The sequence below is a fragment of the Podarcis pityusensis genome (assembly GCF_964106645.2).
Source record: "Podarcis pityusensis genome assembly, chromosome: 7".
NCBI lineage: Eukaryota > Metazoa > Chordata > Lepidosauria > Squamata > Lacertidae > Podarcis > Podarcis pityusensis.
In genome coordinates, this window is record NC_138031.1 from 15,471,332 (window position 1) to 15,486,727 (window position 15,396).

Genomic DNA, 15,396 nt, shown 5'->3' on the forward strand with positions numbered 1-15,396 from the left:
CGTTTTATCCTCCGTGAATTCGCCTATATAAGAACATTAACGGGGTGACATTCCACTCTGTCTTCAAGGAGCTCAGAACAGTGTGTACTTTATGTGTAGAAGAGAAAGAGAAAGGCAGAGTCTGTGACCACACAACCTCACGAAGTGTGAAGCGAGCAGAGTCCTCGATCCTATCCCCACTTACCTGGGAGTAAGCCCCGTCAAACTAAATAGCATTTACTTCTGAGCAGCCACGACCAGGAGTGCCCTTAAACCGAGGCAGGATTAACAACGCCAAGGTCACGCGAGCTTCTGCCTTCCATTCGAGCTGCAGGCAGCTCCGTCTAATAATTAAAAAAAACTGTTTTTTTAAAGCAGCCCCACATTTCCTATGGGCTTATTATTACTTATGTTTGTTCTGTTAAACACTCTCTCTCTCTCTCTCTCTCTCTCTCTCTCTCTCACACACACACACACACACCTTTCCACCGCCTAGGTCTCAAAGCGGCTCACCCACACAAAAATACGCAAAACTGAAAACCTCAAGAATCTCGAAACAAAAACAAGCTTTGCCCTTCCAGGAAGGAAATGCTTGATCTCTCCGGGCCGGCGGCGCGGGAGCCCTTCTGCTTTACCCAACTCCGAAGTCTCGAGCTGCGCGCCCGTTTCCAAACTCGGGCTGCGCCCTTGCGCCGGAGTTTCCTCCTTCAGCCCGCCCCGTCCGTCCTTTCTCCCCCCCCCCCCACCCCGCCCGGTTCTCCCCACTGCTCCTCCCCTCGGCTCGCCACGCTGCAAGGCTGGGAGCGCTCGGGGGCTCTCCCTGGTCCCTCCCTCCCTCTCCTCCTCCTCCTCCCTCGTCCTCGACGACTCTCTCGCTCTCTTTCGCTCGGGCGCCGAGGAGAAGTCTTGCGCGCTCCTCCGCGCGCCCTCTTTCGCTTCCCTTGCCCGTCCGCCTGTCTGTGCGCGCCCTCGATCACATGGTGCTTCGAGAAATGCTCCAAAGATGGCGGTAGCGGCGGCCGGAGGGGGAGGCGGCGTCGGCCGGGTGCAGCGCAGTGGCGCGCTGGAAGTTTTGGTGCGCGACCGGTGGCACCGGCTGCTGGTGAACCTGAGCGACGAGGCGCTGGTGCTGAGCGCCGACGAGGGTGGCGCTCCCGCCGCCGCCGCCTACAACGGCATCGGGGCGTCGGGCAGCAACGGCAATGGGACTTTCTGCAGCGGGGCAGCGCTGGGTCCGGCGTCGGGGGGCGCCTCGGCCGCCTGCAGCCTTTCCGGCGGGGGTTCTCCGGAGTCGCCGTCGGGGGGCGGCGGCGGCATGAGCCCTAAATCGGGTTTGATGAGCGGGGTGCGCACGGCTTTCACCGACCTGCCCGAGCAAGTCCCCGAAGCTATCTCCAACAAGAAGCGGTGCGTCAAGGTGCTGAAGCAGGAGATGGGCGGGCTAGGCATCAGCATCAAGGGGGGCAAGGAGAACAAGATGCCCATCCTGATCAGCAAGATCTTCAAAGGGCTGGCCGCCGACCAGACCCAGGCGCTCTACGTCGGGGATGCCATCCTGGCCGTCAACGGCACGGACCTGCGCGACGCCACCCACGACGAAGCGGTGCAAGCGCTCAAGAGGGCGGGCAAGGAGGTGGCGCTGGAAGGTAAGGGGTTAACAGGGCCAAGTCCTGCAAAGTTTCCTAAGAAAGAGACGGGGCGCGGGGGGGGGGGGGAGGAATAGTGAGCTGGTGGAGCGCACAGCCCTGCCCCCCCCCCAAATCGTGAAACGCTTCGCGCGTGTCTTCTGTGTATGAAGAGAAAGCCTTGTTTTTGGTTTAAATCTGGGCTGTGCGCCAGAGGCGCTCTTCACATGCCGAGAGGCGCTCTTGCGCTTTTAATCGCTTTGAGTGAAAGGAACCCGGGACGGACCGAGGGCAACGTCGGGTCCACCTGCTGGGGGTGCGTGGGAATGTGTGCGCGCGCGCTGACGCGGCTCTGACTTTGCAAAGCATTTCGCCCGTTGGCATCGGAAAGGGCATTGGAAGGTAGTTGGCTGCACTTGCTTGCAGAAACACCCACGGTATAGTATTTGCCTGTGGTGTTCGGCGGTAGCCAGGGTGGGTGCCTTCCACATCCAGCTGCACTCGCAACTTGCCGTGGCCAGAGATGATGGGAGTTGTAGTCCCGCAACATCTGGAGGGCCCCACTTTGGCCAACGTTGCTATACTCACCCCCGTGGTGCAGCCTGTTGCCTGTCACATCGACAAGTTTGGCGGGGCTTGCTCACGAGTAAATGAGTGGTGGATCATCCCCCTAAGGGCGTGTGTGCTAAAGAAAGGCTTCGGGTTTAAGTTCTTTGTTACGCTGAATGTTTATCTTTTAAAGATACATAGTAATAATGAAAATAAATGAGAAAAACGAAAGGCGTTGGATTTTGCTGTGCTCGTAGCCCTTTGGGAACTGGCAAGGTGGGTTTTGAAGCTACTGCTGCAGGACTAGGACTTCTTAACCAGAGCTCGTTGAGCATCTCTTATCATTCTCTTGCTGGTATTGAGCCTCCGCCTTGAAAACACATTATGGTGCTAAGTTCCTAGGATATGGTTTGTTATTACTGCGCAGGTGTGGAGAGCCATGTGGTCTTTGCCTGGCTGTATTAAGGTGTTTGGGCTTGAAGCAAAATACACAATTAGGGGCTAATCCCCTAGTTGGAGCCTGCAGTCCTAAGCACACACTTACCTGGGAGAAATGAACCCGACAGAACAGGATGAGATTTACTACCAAGTAAACACACATGCTAAAAGGGACGCGGGTGGCGCTGTGGGTAAAAGCCTCAGCGCCTAGGGCTTGCCGATCGAAAGGTCAGCGGTTCGAATCCCCGCGGCGGGGTGCGCTCCCGTTGCTCGGTCCCAGCGCCTGCCAACCTAGCAGTTCGAAAGCACCCCCGGGTGCAAGTAGATAAATAGGGACCGCTTACTGGCGGGAAGGTAAACGGCGTTTCCGTGTGCTGCGCTGGCTCGCCAGATGCGGCTTTGTCATGCTGGCCACATGACCCGGAAGTGTCTGCGGACAGCGCTGGCCCCTGGCCTCTTGAGTGAGATGGGCGCACAACCCTAGAGTCTGTCAAGACTGGCCTGTACAGGCAGGGGTACCTTTACCTTTACCTTAAACACACATGCTACAAACTGAGATAGGAAAGGACCTCTCTGTTTCTCTCGGAGGAACCATTCCTGGTTTGTGCATGTGTGGAGCCTTCTTTGGAGCAGAAAGAACAGGCAGCAGAGAAAGTGTTAAGTGTGCTTCCCCCCCCCACCGTTGTCCTCTCTGCAAACACCCCCCCCCCCCGCAACCTCTGCTCCCAGTTGCTCACACCAGATTCTGACTTTGGATTGTACAAAGGAGAGAGAGAGAGAGAGAGAGGAAAATTAGGGGAAAGTTGCATGTTTTTATGTGCAGTGTTGCCTTGCATAGTATGGTGGTTAGATTGCTGGACTAGGAAGCTTGGAGGCCAGGTTTCAAATCCCCACCTTCAGCCATGACCAACTTTGCAACCTTGGGCCAAATAACCTCTCAGCTCAGCCTACCTAACAGGATTGTTGTGTGAGGATAAAATTGAGGAGGGAAGACAACCATGTCTTTATCTCCTCGGAGGGATATCAAAATAATCAGTAGATAAAATTTTAAAAAAATGAAATGAGAGACAGACTAGAGCAGGCATCCCCAACCTGCAGCCCTCCAGATGTTTTGGCTTACAACTCCCATGATCCCTAGCTAACAGGACCAGTAGTCAGGGATGATGGGAATTGTAGTCCAAAACATCTGGAGGGCCGCAGGTTGGGGATGCCTGTTCTAGAGGTAGAATATGCCAGGACAAACGTCAAGGGTAGACAGGAATTTTCAAGCCTTTGTATGTGAATATTGAAACGACTCAGTGTGTATAAAAAGCATGAGGATTTGTTTCATCTGAATAGGGGGAAACAGCTGAGCAAAGATACCTTCAGTGTTACGTTTGACAGCCTCTCACAGCCATTTGCAAGCACATCTAGCAAAACAGGATTAGGGGCTTCACCAAAGGTAAAGAGAGGTGGGTTTGTTTGTTTATTTACTTAAAAAGAAAAAGGATGACAATTGGGAGATGCTTTCAGAAGATCCCTCTGCTGTCCCCCCCCAACCCTGTGTGACACCTTGTAAGTTAATAAGGGGTTAACTTCTAGAACTTTGCCATCTTATCTGTTGAAACAGAGAACAGTGGGTCAGATCAGGTCTTTCTGGCAAGGTGTGTAGTAGATAAAGCAAGCTTGGCTGGATACTTTTTGTTTCCTCATATCCGAGGAGCACTGTTTGTTTAAACTACTCTAAAGTTCAGCTCTTTTTGCAAGTGTCTGTCTGTCCGCCCCCACAACTGAAAACGTGAATGCAGATGTCGGAACTGCATTGGCTAAGAAGGTACTATACGCTGCATGCAAAGTGGTTTGCTTTTTCGCCCTGCTGTCAACAAACCCTTGAGGCCTCCTACATTTTGAAAAAGGCCGTCTTACGGCCCAGTGATATTTAATCGTGAGGTGAGGCTTCCTTCCAAATAAGAACATGCAAGATTTAGTGGCGCTTGTGAGAAGTCGTTCGGGTCACAAACGTGAGCACCCATCCCTCTCCAGACTCACAGAGATTAAGGGTTGTGCAACTCTAGATTCAAAGCTTGATCAGTGATGAGTGACATGGTTGTCCTGCGTGCTCTGTTTGAGCAGGAGCAGTCTGTGTGATAAGCAAAGGTTAACAGCATTCTCCTGCAAGGGCACTGCCCTGTGGACCAAAGTTGAGGAAATCATAACTTTGGGTGTGCAAAACCTCCGCTTAGTACCCTCCAGCTGTTTTGGGCTAGAACTTGCATCGGGCTTAGCAAATGTGGCTGATTCATGGATGGTGGGTGCTGTAAAAGGACCCCTGACCATTAGGTTCAGTCGTGACTGACTCGGGTTGCGGCGCTCATCTCGCTTTATTGGCCGAGGGAGCTGGCGCACAGCTTCCAGGTCATGTGACCAGCACAACTAAGCTGCTTCTGGCGAACCAGAGCAGTGCACAGAAATGCCATTTACCTTCCCTCCGGAGGGGTACCTATTTATCTACTTGCACTTTGACGTGCTTTCGAACTGCTAGGTTGGCAGGAGCAGGGACCGAGCAATGGGAGCTCACGCCGTCACGGGAATTCGAACCACCGACCTTCTGATCGGCAAGTCCTAGGCTCTGTGGTTTAACCCACAGCGCCACCCGCGTCCCTGGTGGGTGCTGTAGTCCAACACAATGTGGACGCCACCATGTTAGAGAAGACTGCGGGTAAGAGAACAGAGATGATACTTGTCACCCCTCAAGAGAGATTATGGGAATCTTTGTCTTAATTGCCCCTCCTTCCCTAACTTTGAAAACTATGGACCGCATTTTTAAAAGGTTTCCGAAATGGGACTTTGGAAGAAGGGTTACACCTAAAAGTTGTTGCTGCTCTCTTCTCGGTGTTTGTCAAAAGTAACCTGTGAGGGCAGATCCCCAGGAGCCAAATAGCAAAAAGTTACAGGAACAAAACATCCATTTTGTGGTTTTTTTAGAGAGAAAATGCCCTTGGTGATAACTTGCGTGCACACACGAGTTCATTGTCCTAGAGATTCCCGACCTCCAGTTCATTAGCATTTGTGAAGAAGGTTGACAGGCAAAACACCACTCGAAATCTCCTGTCTTCTTTTGAAAAAGGTTTGCTCAGCACTTGAAGCCTTGAAAAATGATTGGAACAGAATGATGGAGTAACAGTGCTTCAGGAAGTTGGAAAGCTCGTAAAACTTTCTCTGTAGTTGGATCAGCTGAGCACAGGGTTGGAATTTGCAAGCTTTTGTGTTTCATAGAACTCCTCATAAGGCAAAGTCATATGTCCTAAGAGACTACACAGGCACCTGCGCCCTCCCCCTTCCCGTCTAGAGATTTAATCCTCTGTTGAAACTTTAGGGATGCTATGAAAGCCAGGTGGGCCAGAACAAAATCAACACACACCTGTTGCATTAAACAGAAGCTTGGTATGCAGAAGGAAGCACCTGAAACGTTATTCATCATTCATGATCATCTACGAGTGTCAGCAGATCAAGCTGATGTGAAATGCATAGGAGCAGGAAGCTGTAAAATGTTGACCACCCCGGTAGAACCTAACTAGCTGATCGGGTGAACCATAGTTACTGGTATTGTTAATAAGAAAAAAGAAAAACTGTGTATTCATGTGTTCATGATGAACACATGAACCTCCATCGTTCTACCCGGACACTGAGGTCCAGCACCGAGGGCCTTCTGGCGGTTCCCTCACTGCGAGAAGCCAAGTTACAGGGAACCAGGCAGAGGGCCTTCTCGGTAGTGGCGCCCTCCCTGTGGAACGCCCTCCCACCAGATGTCAAAGAGAACAACAACTACCAGACTTTTAGAAGACATCTGAAGGCAGCCCTGTTTAGGGAAGCTTTTAATGTTTGATGTATCATAGTATTTTAATATTCTTTTGGAAGCCGCCCAGAGTGGCTGGGGAAACCCAGCCAGATGGGCGGGGTATAAATAATAAATTATTATTATTATTATTATTATTATCAATGACAAGCGGCTTTAATGAAAACTTTGGAAGTTGAAGAGTTGTAGGTAGCTTGAATATGTCCTTCACAACACAGTCAACATGATTTGCATATGCAGTCGTGCCTTGGATCCCGAACACCTTGGTAGTCGTCCGTTTTCGCTCCCAAATGCCACAAACCCGGAAGTGAGTGTTCCGGTTTGCGAACATTCTTTGGAACCCGGACGTCCAACGGGGCCTCCGATTGGTTGCAGGAGCTTTGGAATTTTCGGAAGCTGAACATCCGGCGCTGCTTCTGATTGGCTGCAGGACACTCCTACAGCCAACTGGAAACCACACTTTGGTTTTCAAATGGTTCTGGGGGTCGAACGGACTCCCGGAATGCATTCTGTTCGAAAACCAAGGTACTAGTGTATTGTTGTCCACCCCCACATTTTTCCTTCACAAAAACCCTGTAAGGTATAGGTGAATGGCCCAAGATGACAGAATGAGTTTTGAGGCTGATCAGGAACTGAACTGTGTTTGCTTTCTTCACCGCACTGCACTGTGGGAACTGTGGAACATACTGCAATCCTCTGTATCTTTACTTGCAAATACCGTAAGCCCCAAAGAATTTAATGGGACATTCTGTCTCGCAGGTGTGTTTAGGATGGCACCAGGAGGCTAAAATACCATCCGTGGTTGGTTTGTTTTTGCAGTAAACCCAACTGAACTCAGTGGGACTTATTTCTGGGTAAGCATGCCTAGAATTGGAATGCATCTTACTCTGGATTTGGGCCGTCTTTGAGCTGCTTTGCAGTGAATCATCTGAAAGGTTATCAATGGCTATGTTCTGCCTCAACTGTCAGAGCCATTAGGTAATTAATGGGGTTTCAGTTTAGAGATGGTGTTTAAAGTCTGTTCAGGAGCCAGTGCCATGGGAGGGCCTCTTCAAGGAAAGTTGTAGAAGTTTGTTTCGCATGCACCACCCACCTTGCTTTCCAGTTGTTGCCACTCTCTGCTTCCTTTGCAAACTAGAAACTCGCAGGGGTCTGTATCTGGCCCTGGGCTGCTGATTCCTACTTGGATGTCTAGCAATGGACACGTTTGCTAAACAGATGCCCAGGCGGGCAAAGCGAGGTTTGCATTGCGCTGTGCAGTGTTTCATTTTCAGAGAACAATTCCTGGCAGGTTGCAGATCGTGCGACATCTGCTTCGCCTTGGCTAAGTCCCTCATCTGGTTGGCATGCCCCAGAGCCCTGGTACTGCTATAACTGGCGAGGTTCAGAATTGCAAATCAGGCTTGCTGAAGTCATGAGACTGGCTTAGAGAGAACCCTCAAACATCTGAGGGTTGTTGTGGTTTTTTTTTTCTCTTTTAAAAAAATCCTTCCTGATCCCCGATCCTCCTGAGAACATAATTGGCACCGTGTTGTCTCATTTGAAACTCTTGTATTTTAAAAAAAGATTAAGAGCTTCAGCATTCCTTTAATACAAGGCCATGTGTGTGTCTCCTATATGCATGATCCCAGGGTGCTTTCTTACATTCCACTAAAGTCTTGGAGATTTAGGCACTTAACTTTCTCCAGATGAACTGTCCCACCCTGCTTACGTTATGCACATGGCTAGTTAGCCCTTTCTCATCTTGACAAATCAATTCATGCATGATTTTTTTTTTGGCGTACGAGTGCCTGCCACAGGAGAAAGGATGCGGAGGATTAATTAAAATCCGTTGCCACAGACAGCTGATTGCAGACTGAAGGTACTGGCGATGTATTTTGGAGTGGAAGAATTCTTGGTTTCAGTTCATATCGGCCCCAGAACAAACTAAAAATGAAGAGTGAGCGTTTTAGTCGAGACTTTGGCAGCCGAGGCTGATGAACTCTGTATGTTGTGAGAACGGAAAGTGAGATCCCTGGCCTGCAATCCTGTAGAAATGGGCCCATCTGACTCTTTTTGTTCATCCATTTGGTCCTGGCCTTATGGTAGGCTTCATTTGACTGCCTCCTCCACCCTTCTGGTGAGCTGGGCAGTTCTTGGAAATATCTGCTGTGGCAGGGAGCACAGAAAGGGGACCGTGTTCTGCCACAGCCTTGTGGGGATGAATGGGTATGTGGGCATAACTTCGGAGAGAATTTGGCCTTTGCTGTTTAGTTGATGATTGATGTGAGCAAACACTGCTTTCTGAAGTACTTTTCCACAGCTGTAGCAACTCACACTCCAGCCTGGACATGCTGTACTTCAGAGGCAGCTATATTTCCTTGAGGAGCAAAATATGAAGGTATCTTGAGAGAAGAGTCCCTCTCTCCTAAGTTTAGTGCTGTGCAGCAAACTTTAAGGGCCCAGAATGTAACCAGGTCAAACCCGAGTAAGGATACTTTCTTGTGAGGGCAGGTGAACCAGGGACCATCCAGATGTTGTTACCAACTTTCCTAGCAGTGCAAAGCTAGTCTGCACAAGTGACCAGCCTGCACACAAAATTTGTGGCAACGGCTGGGAAGGGTGGCCTAAGGACCTGAGGAAAAAAACACCCAACTGCTTTTTTCAATTTCATAAAAGTTTCCTTTGCTTGCCGTGAGATTTACAAGCCTAAACTATTCCAGTGCCTGCAGAAGTAGGGCAGGAATTTCAGTGTGTTTTTGAAAATTGGATGCGTATTGTGTCCCCAGGAAAAGAAAAGAAAAGCTTCCCTGAAAGTTTAGCTTTCATTTAAAAACAAGCAAGCAAGTCTCTGTTCCTTTTTACTTGGGAGAAAGCAGGCAGGCAGTATTCTTCCCAGTATCTCATTAAGGAGAAGTCCGGCTCCTCCCTTTTAGCCTTCTGCATGACTCCAGAATAACTGAGAAGCTCTAGGCAAGATATCTTGCTTCTCATCATCTCTCTTCAGCCCCAGTCAACATGGGAGTTGTAGTCCAGATGTTGTGGAGGGTAAAGGTAAAGGGACCCCTGACCATTAGGACCAGTCATGGCCAACTCTGGGGTTGCAGCGCTCATCTCGCTTTATTGGCCGAGGGAGCCGGCGTACAGCTTCCGTGTCATGTGGCCAGCATGACTAAGCCACTTCTGGCAAACCAGAGCAGCTCACGGAAATGCCGTTTACCTTCCTACTGGAGTGGTACCTATTTATCTACTTGCACTTTGAGGTGCTTTTGAACTGCTAGGTTGGCAGGAGCTGGGACCAAGCAACGGGAGCTCACCCCGTCGCGGGGTTCAAACCGCCGACCTTCTGATTGGCAGGCCCTAGGCTCTGTGGTTTAACCCACAGTGCCACCTGTGTCCCATTGTGGAGGGTACCACACCTAAACAAATCAATGTACTTATAGAATTCTATTCACCTGCCTGCATTCAGGTTCTGGCAGGAAGGTCATTGGACTATGCTGCTCAGTATTGTCTATACTGACTGCCAGCGCCTTTCCATGATTTCAGGCAGGGAGTCTCTTCCAGTCCTTGCAGGAGATGCTAGGGATTGAACCTAGGACCTGCTGCATGCCAAGCAGTGTTAGAAATTAGCCAGGTGCCGCCAGGCGCGTTTTGCTGCTGATGCTGGTCCAGTTGTGACCACATGGATGCCAGGTTGGCGGCTGACATCTCCATCTGGCTGGCTCCTCCAGCTGTCTTAAGCAGAAGGGCATATTACTGCATTTATATCCCACCTTTTTCTCCAAGCAGTACATGGTTCACCGCCTCCTCAGTTAATCCCTACAACGCCCCTGTGAGGTAGGTTAAGAGGCTGTGACTGACTCCAGGGGTCACCCAGTGAGCTTCATGAACGAGTGGGGATTTGAACCCTGATCTCCCAGGTCCTAGTCTGACACTCTAACCCAGGGTGAGCAGACTTTTTCAGCAGGGGGCCGGTCCACTTGTGGGGGGCCGGACTATATTTTGAAAAGAAGAAGAAGAACGAATTCCTATGCCCCACAAATAACCCAGAGATGCATTTTAAATAAAAGGACACATTCTACTCGTGTAAAAACACGCTGATTGCCGGACCGTCCGCGGGCCGGATTTAGAAGGCGATTGGGCCGGATCCAGCCCCCAGGCCTTAGTTTGCCTACCCAATGCTCTAACCACTACACCACACTGGCTTCCTAGAGTACTTCTGCATCTGTACGAATTAAGTAGGTAAATAAATATCAGAAAATCAAAATGTCAGAGAAGGATCTGAAATATTTTCCTTGAAGCTTGAATTTGTTTTGTTCTGGGTTGTTTTATTTGATGCTTTAATGTGTTGTAAACAGCTTTGAGATTTTTTCTTTAAAATATGAAGAGGTATACTAATGAAATTAATAATAATAATAATAATAATAATAATAATAGTAAGTGCCATTGCAAGAAGAAGAAGAAAAGTACCTAGACATTCCAATGTGGTGACTGCAGCTCGGGTTTAAGGTGCCATTTGGTGATTAACTTATATATCTGAGTTTCTAACACTAATGTCAAGCTGATCCTCTGCTACTGAGCCACAGCCCTTCCCTGAATTCAGCATTGATTTCTGACTACACTGTGGGTTAAACCACAGAGCCTAGGACTTGCCGATCAGAAGGTTGGCGGTTCGAATCCCTGCAACGGGGTGAGCTCCCGTTTCTCGGTCCCTGCTCCTGCCAACCTAGCAGTTCAAAAGCACGTCAAAGTGCAAGTAGATAAATAGGTACCGCTCCGGCGGGAAGGTGAACAGCGTTTCCGTGTGCTGCTCTGGTTCGCCAGAAGCAGCTTAGTCATGCTGGCACATGACCCGGAAGCTGTACGTCTGCTCCCTTGGTCAATAAAGCGAGATGAGCACCGCAACCCCAGAGTCAGCCACGACTGGACCTAATGGTCAGGGTTCCCTTTACCTTTACCTTTCAGCTTCTCCTGCCACGAGTGCTGTGTACCCTCCAGGGACCACCACAAAGCTTTTGCAGGCTACAAGGCTTGAGAGGGAAGCGTGTGTTGGATGTGTGTGTGTTGTCCTCTGCAAAAAAGTATTGTGCAAATTAGGAAGTTCCTTCGAAGCAATTTTGATGAGATCTGGCTTCCCCTGCACCGAGCAATCTTTTTTTGCTGGGGCTGTTTTGAAACCTTCTTTCGTAACTGCAATCAGAAATTGCATCCACTGGTTTCCCCACCACTAAAAGCTTGGGCAAAGAGAGGGAGATGGCTCAGACCTCACACTGAGAACGATCTAGCTCCCATTTCAGTAGATGGCAATTTGGAGCCTGTGTCCTTTATCTTCCTTTCTCCCTAAAAGTGGCCTCCTGGTGGGGGGTGAATGCATATTAAAAACACTCAGCATGGTAGGAAACATGTACATGGGTATGGACAGAAGTCAAACCTCCAGAAAGTCGTCCTTGATTAAGAAGAAGAAAATTGGCAGGACAAAGGGATGTTGCCAACTGCTGTGCCAAAGGTATTACTTGTTTCCTTGCACTGTTACGGTGAAAGGTACAAGATCTGGTGCAAGGTGCTCTTTTAACACCTGGTACCCCGCAAAGTTGTCACAATAGCCTGTCAATCTCCAAAGAGTGCAAGTTGGGAAACCTTCGTGTGTTGTGCCGTAAAAGCAACCGAGAGTTTGCTGGAGCCTTAAAGACTAACACAGAATTATAGAATTGAAGAGTTTGGAAGGGACCCGAACATGAAGTGCTGGTGAAAGGGTTCGGACACTGGCAATGTTGATGGCCGTAAATTCCAAATTGGGCAGGGAAAAGTCAAGGAGGCATGCGGAGAGGAATGGAATGTCGATCGCTGCTCAGAACGACGTTTGGCCGGCTTAGGGCTGCGCAGCGAGACTCTTGTACAGCAAAGAATGCATAGCTGTAGTGTTTGCACAACTGAAGCATTTCCTTATAAGTCTGTTGCGTACACACAAGGGGACAGAAGCACGTCCTCCGTTATTCCCTAGGCATTTGCTGTTAGCTGGGTAACTTGCACATCTGACTCCGGGCTTTATGATCCCTACATTCCTGTAAAATAAATACTTAGCAGAAATCCCCTGGGTGGTTTTTTGTCCTTGCTCCATTTGAGAAAAGCGGATGTGTGAGGTTGCCTCCAGACTGTCACTGTTTCGGCAGGGGGAGTTTAGGTTTATGCACTGAAGTGGACGAAAGCACTCTCTTGCAACAAACCCAACTTTAGAAAACAACTTTTTGTGGTTAGGAAAGTGACAGGGAAACACACCAAAAAGTGTAACACGAGCGAGTGACAGGTGGATGTAAAACTTCTACCGGATTGTCTTGCCTCTGAAATGGAGTGGATGAGAGCCAATAAACTGAAGCTCAATCCAGGTAACACTGAGGCCTTGTTAGTGGGTGGTTCCCTAGACCGGATAGCTGGGAGGTGGCCTGCTTTTGATGGAGTTATATGTGGGGCTGCCTCTGAAGATGGTTTGGAAACTTCAGCTAGCGCAGACTTCAGCAAACAGGTTGCTCAGATGATTTGACCATATTGCATGTATCCTGGCCCGACTGCACTGGTCACCAGTTAATTTCTGGACCCAATTCAAAGTGCTGGACCCCTGCAATCATCATCTGAGGCCATTTTTCATGTGCCTCCTCCGTGTGAGATCCGAAGAGTGGCAACAGAAGAACAGGACCTTTTCTGCAGTGGCTCCCCATGAGTGGAATGCTCTCCCCAGGGAGTCTCACCAGGCGCCTTCATTATACGTCTTTACGTGCCAGGCAAAAATGTTCCTCTTCTCTCAGTACTTTGGCTCGTTGAACAAATTATGACCTTTTAAACAGTGTGTGGAGGTTATTGTTTTTGTTTGTTACTATGTATTTTTGTGTTTTTATATTGTGTTTTTTATATTGTGATCCTCAGATGAAGAGCGTTATAGAAATTTAATAAAGAATAATAATAATAAAAGAATCAGGACAGTATTCAGGCTAGGATGATGGAGCGGTCCCTGCTATTTATACAGTGGAACCTTGGTTCTCCCGAAACCATTAGAAAACCAAGGTGCGGCTTCCAATTGGCTGCAGGAGCTTCCTGCACTCAAGCGGAAACCATGTCGGACGTTCGGCTTCCAAAAAAACGTTCGAAAACCAGAACACTTATTTCCTGGTTTTCAGCATTCGGGAGCCAATTTGTTCGTCAGCTGAGCCGTGCGAGAACCAAGGTTCCACTGTACCATAATGGTGATGCAGAGATAGATTCACTGAGGGACGGGGGCCGTGAATAGGGGACTCCCCCCCACGAAAAAAACCACCCTGCTTTAAGTCAGCTCTGCTATGAGATGCAGAAGGTGGGAAGGAAATGAGAATCGCATGGGGCTGCTGGAACACTTGAAAAGCCTACTCTGAGAAATCTACTTTCCCTGGAGTTGTAGAAGGGCCATGTAAAGATTTATTGAAGAATATTATCTTAAGACCTAATGTATCTTGTACGCAGCATAGAATTCATCCCTAGGAGTGTTTTAATAAACCTAATAAACTTCTCCAAAAATAAAAGATGGTATGTACAGAGAAGGTATTTCTGCCTGTGGCTTTTTCTGTGTGAAGAGCGCCTGAATTTTAAACATGTGTTCCTTAACCGCATATAGTAACTCTGAGGCAACATAAGTGCCAAACTTGCATTCTATAATTCCGCTGAATTCTAACCCTTTCCCAAGGAGATCTATTATGCATGCAGGAAGCGCCCCCCCTCCCCATGATCCTTCCTTCCATAGCTGTCAACTTTTCCCTTTTCTTGCGAGGAATCCTATTCGGAATAAGGGAATTTCCCTTTAAAAAAGGGAAATGTTGACAGCTATGCTTCCTTCCCTCATGCTACATTGCCAAGGGAGTTGCAAAAGGTGGAAGGGATAGGAAAGTTAGTTTTTAAAAAATAATAAAGTTGGTTTTTTTGTGATAATTTTTTAGCTTTCCTCCAATGCTAAATTTGGTCTGTGATCAGCAAAAACATCTGGAAGATACTGGACTGGAGATCTATCTCTCCAGTTTCAAGCCATCTTCAGCTATTTGTAGTAAAGCTGTGCCAAATATTATGTTGCGGTGGAAAGGAATGAAAACACCCTTTAAAGTTGGGGGGGGGGACGTGGGAAATTTCTGAGATTATTACTATTATTATTATTTTGTAGGGCATTATTTTATGTCAGTTCTAGAGGTGTTGGCCAAGGTTGGTTTTTTTACTCACCCCTCCTCTAGGTTTGCACTTTTTTTAAAAAAAAGCCTTGCATCATCTCTGATACTAGTATGTGTCTCTCAGGCCCCCAAAATGGCACAGTTCCTGGTATGTTGTTGTTTAGTCGTGTCCGACTCTTCGTGACCCCATGGACCAGAGCATGCCAGGCACTCCTGTCTTCCACTGCGTCCCGCAGTTTAGTCAAACTCATGCTGGTAGCTTCGAGAACACTATCCAACCATCTCGTCCTCTGTCGTCCCCTTCTCCTTGTGCCCTCCATCTTTCCCAGCATCAGGGTCTTTTCCAGGGAGTCTTCTCTTCTCATGGGGTGGCCAAAGTATTGGAGCCTCAGCTTCAGGATCTGTCCTTCCAGTGAGCACTCAGGGCTGATTTCCTTCAGAATGGATAGGTTTGATCTTCTTGCAGTCCATGGGACTCTCAAGAGTCTCCTCCAGCACCATAATTCAAAAGCATCAATTCTTTGGCGATCAGCCTTCTTTATGGTCCAGGTCTCACTTCCATACATCACTAGTGGGAAAACCATAGCTTTAACTATACGGACCTTTGTTGGCAAGGTGATGTCTCTGCTTTTTTCTGGTATAGGGGGAGAAATTTCTCAAACCCTGAATTTGAGAAATTTCTCCCTCTAGACCAGGGATGGCCAGGCTTTTCCTCCCCAACGTCCACATTCCCTTATTATAAACCTTTGGGGGTGGCTGGGGCGCACACCATAGGTGGGTGGAGCTAAGGGCAAAAGTAGGTGGAGCAAAC

The 15,396-nt window shown here is 48.6% G+C and overlaps 1 protein-coding gene across 1 annotated transcript in view; it reads left to right on the forward strand.

The window, feature by feature from the left end:
• Window positions 1-763: 763 nt before the first annotated feature.
• The window catches only part of SNTB1 (syntrophin beta 1), a 105,325-nt gene continuing 90,692 nt past the window's right edge, over window positions 764-15,396 (forward strand). The window contains exon 1 of the mRNA XM_081012669.1: window positions 764-1,625. Coding sequence (XP_080868795.1) covers window positions 983-1,625 — 643 coding nt within the window. The 5' untranslated portion in view covers window positions 764-982. The remainder of the gene's footprint in view (window positions 1,626-15,396) is intronic.